The sequence below is a fragment of the Pteropus vampyrus genome, unplaced genomic scaffold (genome assembly GCF_000151845.1).
Source record: "Pteropus vampyrus isolate Shadow unplaced genomic scaffold, Pvam_2.0 Scaffold227, whole genome shotgun sequence".
NCBI lineage: Eukaryota > Metazoa > Chordata > Mammalia > Chiroptera > Pteropodidae > Pteropus > Pteropus vampyrus.
In genome coordinates this window covers 1563517-1566127 of record NW_011889008.1, presented here as the reverse complement: position 1 = coordinate 1566127, position 2611 = coordinate 1563517, and the positions used below count along the sequence as shown (strand labels likewise).

The following is a 2611-nucleotide window of genomic DNA, read 5'->3' as shown; positions in this document are numbered from 1 at the left end:
CAGCTGCCAGCACCTGTCAGCCATGGCTGAGCCAGCAGTGTCCCCACGCTGTGGTGGCAGAGCCGCTGAAGGACAGTTGCGCCTACTTCTTGGGAAGTGTCTGCAGTGTCACCTTGGGAGGGAGGTCTGTGCGCAAGAGGCCAGGCTCATTCACCTCCGTCACCCTGACAGGTGGAGTGCGTGCCAGGCCGGCCACCGTGTACACCAGAACCCACTGTCCCTGGTTAGTGGGAACGAAGGGGCGCCACCTGTCCCCTGCGGGTTGGAAGGTGTCAGCTGAGGTGAGCTCACGTGTGGCTGTGGGTGTCTCCGGACGGCCCTCGCACAGAGCTGGCTTTTACTGCCTGGTCTCCTTCCTCATCCGCACGTGTCGCGTGAAGCCCACTCCGTCTGAGCTGTCGCATTCACCAGGCGGGGAACACTTCACCCCGACAGCGCTGCTGACGTTCAGGCTCCTCAAGCCACCCTGGCAGACTCACGGGGAAGGCCAGCCAGGGGGGATGGGACCCGGCAAGCTCACGGGGAGGGCCCGCCAGGGGACATGGGACCGTGACTTGGTGAGACCCTCCTTCAAACTCTTGTGGAGCAGGCTCATGCTTTTTAACCAATTGTCCAGCCTCCCCCAGAACAAGGACATGTTGCAAGTGGCGTGTCCCCACCAGACTTCCTGTCCTGGGGAGTGTGGGCCACGCCTGCCCGGCCCCCAGGTGCACCCCAGGAATGAGTGGGTGCCAGGGCAGCACCCGCTCTGCTCCTCCAGCCCTGCCCGGCCTCAGCCTTGGCCAGCTGCTGTCTCCACCCCTCCCTCACCCGCCCCCATCTCCGTCTTTGCCTGTCTGGATCCGTTGCGGTGTGGACACCAGACCCACAGCTCCGTCCTGGAGGCACGCACTCCGGCCTCAGCCTGCACTGTCCCCACGCCCGGGCGCCGCTCAGCTCACTGCCGGCCACTCCAGCATTACCTTTGCTTGACGTGATGGCCGGGCTGTTTCTCCCATGTTCCAGTGTCCTCCCACATGGCTGGCTGACTGTCCACCCTGCCAGGGCCTTTCCGTGCCCCGGGCTTCCTGGCCCCCGCCATCCGGCCCCCCGTCTCCCACCCGGTGCTGTAGCTGCCCGGGCAGCACGACAGCTTGAAGAGCAGACGGCGCCCACACCCTTCGACCTTCAGGGTCTGGGCCTGTGTCCCCCCCGTGGGCCCGGCTGACAGCCCTGAGCTGCCCTCGCTGAGCTGGCCCTCAAGAAGCCACCCTCCCTCCCTCCACGTCCACAGCTGGCTGCACCGCCGTGCAGGCTGTTCCCGTGGAGAACACACAGGAAACGGTGTCCTGGGAGACCTGGGTGCCTCAGATTATGTCATACACACTCTCGTGGTCCCCTGGGAGCTGGGCGCCCACCGGGCAGCTCAGGCCTGGGGTGGACATCCTGCTCTTTCCCAACTCGCCCTTCCTTCTGGAAAGATCCCGCCTCCGGAGGCAGGCCGAGTGGGAGGACGCGGGGCCTCCCTCCCTGACCGTGGGGACCGGCGCTCGGAAAAGGAGCCGCCCGGCGGCCACGGCAGCCATTGCCGCTGAAACCTGTCCTGTTTGTCTTTCCTAGGGGTGTCGTTCAACAGCGTCTACACCCAGATCTGGAGGGTCTTGCTGCACCTGGCCGCTGACCCCTACCCGGACGTCTCTGACCTGGCCATGAAGGTGCTCAACAGCATCGCCTACAAGGTGCGTGGGGGCCGGGCTCCGGTGTGACTCAGGGTTCATGTCCCCTGAACCACTGACACGTGGCCTTAGCTGGGGCGCCCTGCACTGCGTCTCCACGTGCTTGTCAGGGCACCCGGTGGCAGGGGACGCGCAGACCCTCTCGGTGTCTGGGTGACCTGCAGTGATGTCCCCTCTCCATTCCTGGTGCCAGCACCTGGGGGTGTCTCTCGCCCACGACCACTGGACACGTAAACAGCCACCTCGTGGTGCTCCCGTTGCCCGTCCCATCAACGCACTCGGTCTCCGTCACTCCCATCTCTGCTTGCCTTGCATTTAATTTGCTCTTCCGATTCGATCGTTGAGATGGAAGCTCGGGTCACAGAGCCCCCATCAACCGCAGGGCACAGGGAGCAGAGGCGGGTGACGTGTGTGTGTGCGCACACGCACGCACATCGTTACTGTGTTCACACTGGGCTAAGGGTACATCTGACCCGAGATTTCAATTTCAACGAAACGGTGTCTGCTCCTCTGAACAGCTGGCCTGCACCGTGCACACAGCTGCCCGCTGTCCCCTCTGACTGGCCGGTGAGGAAGGGACCCCCCGCAGGCCGCTTCCTGGCACGTTTGCTCTGCCAGAGGTTCAGTGCAGCCAGGGCGGTGGGAGGGTTTAGGGTGTCACGCCTGAGGGGGCTCGCAGCGGACCCCAGGGCCCCACAGACCCTGCTCGGTCCCAGGCCCGGGCGTCCAGTGGGCTCACCATCGTTTTCTGTCTACCGTTCTGGCGGCGGCTCCCCATGGAAGCAGCAGCTGGGGCCAGCACAGAGAGGCCACTTGCTGGAAAGCTCCTCACCCAGCCGGCCACCTGCCCCCTGAGCCCCCTGTCCCCACACAGTCCCTCGGGGAAAGGGGGCCCG

The 2611-nt window shown here is 65.1% G+C and overlaps 1 protein-coding gene across 1 annotated transcript in view; it reads left to right on the top strand.

Annotated features, from left to right (window-relative positions):
* Nucleotides 1-2611, top strand: part of RPTOR (regulatory associated protein of MTOR complex 1) — a 227815-nt gene that overhangs the window by 195104 nt on the left and 30100 nt on the right. The window contains exon 23 of the mRNA XM_023519631.1: nucleotides 1600-1718. Within this exon, the coding sequence (XP_023375399.1) occupies nucleotides 1600-1718 (119 nt within the window). The remainder of the gene's footprint in view (nucleotides 1-1599; nucleotides 1719-2611) is intronic.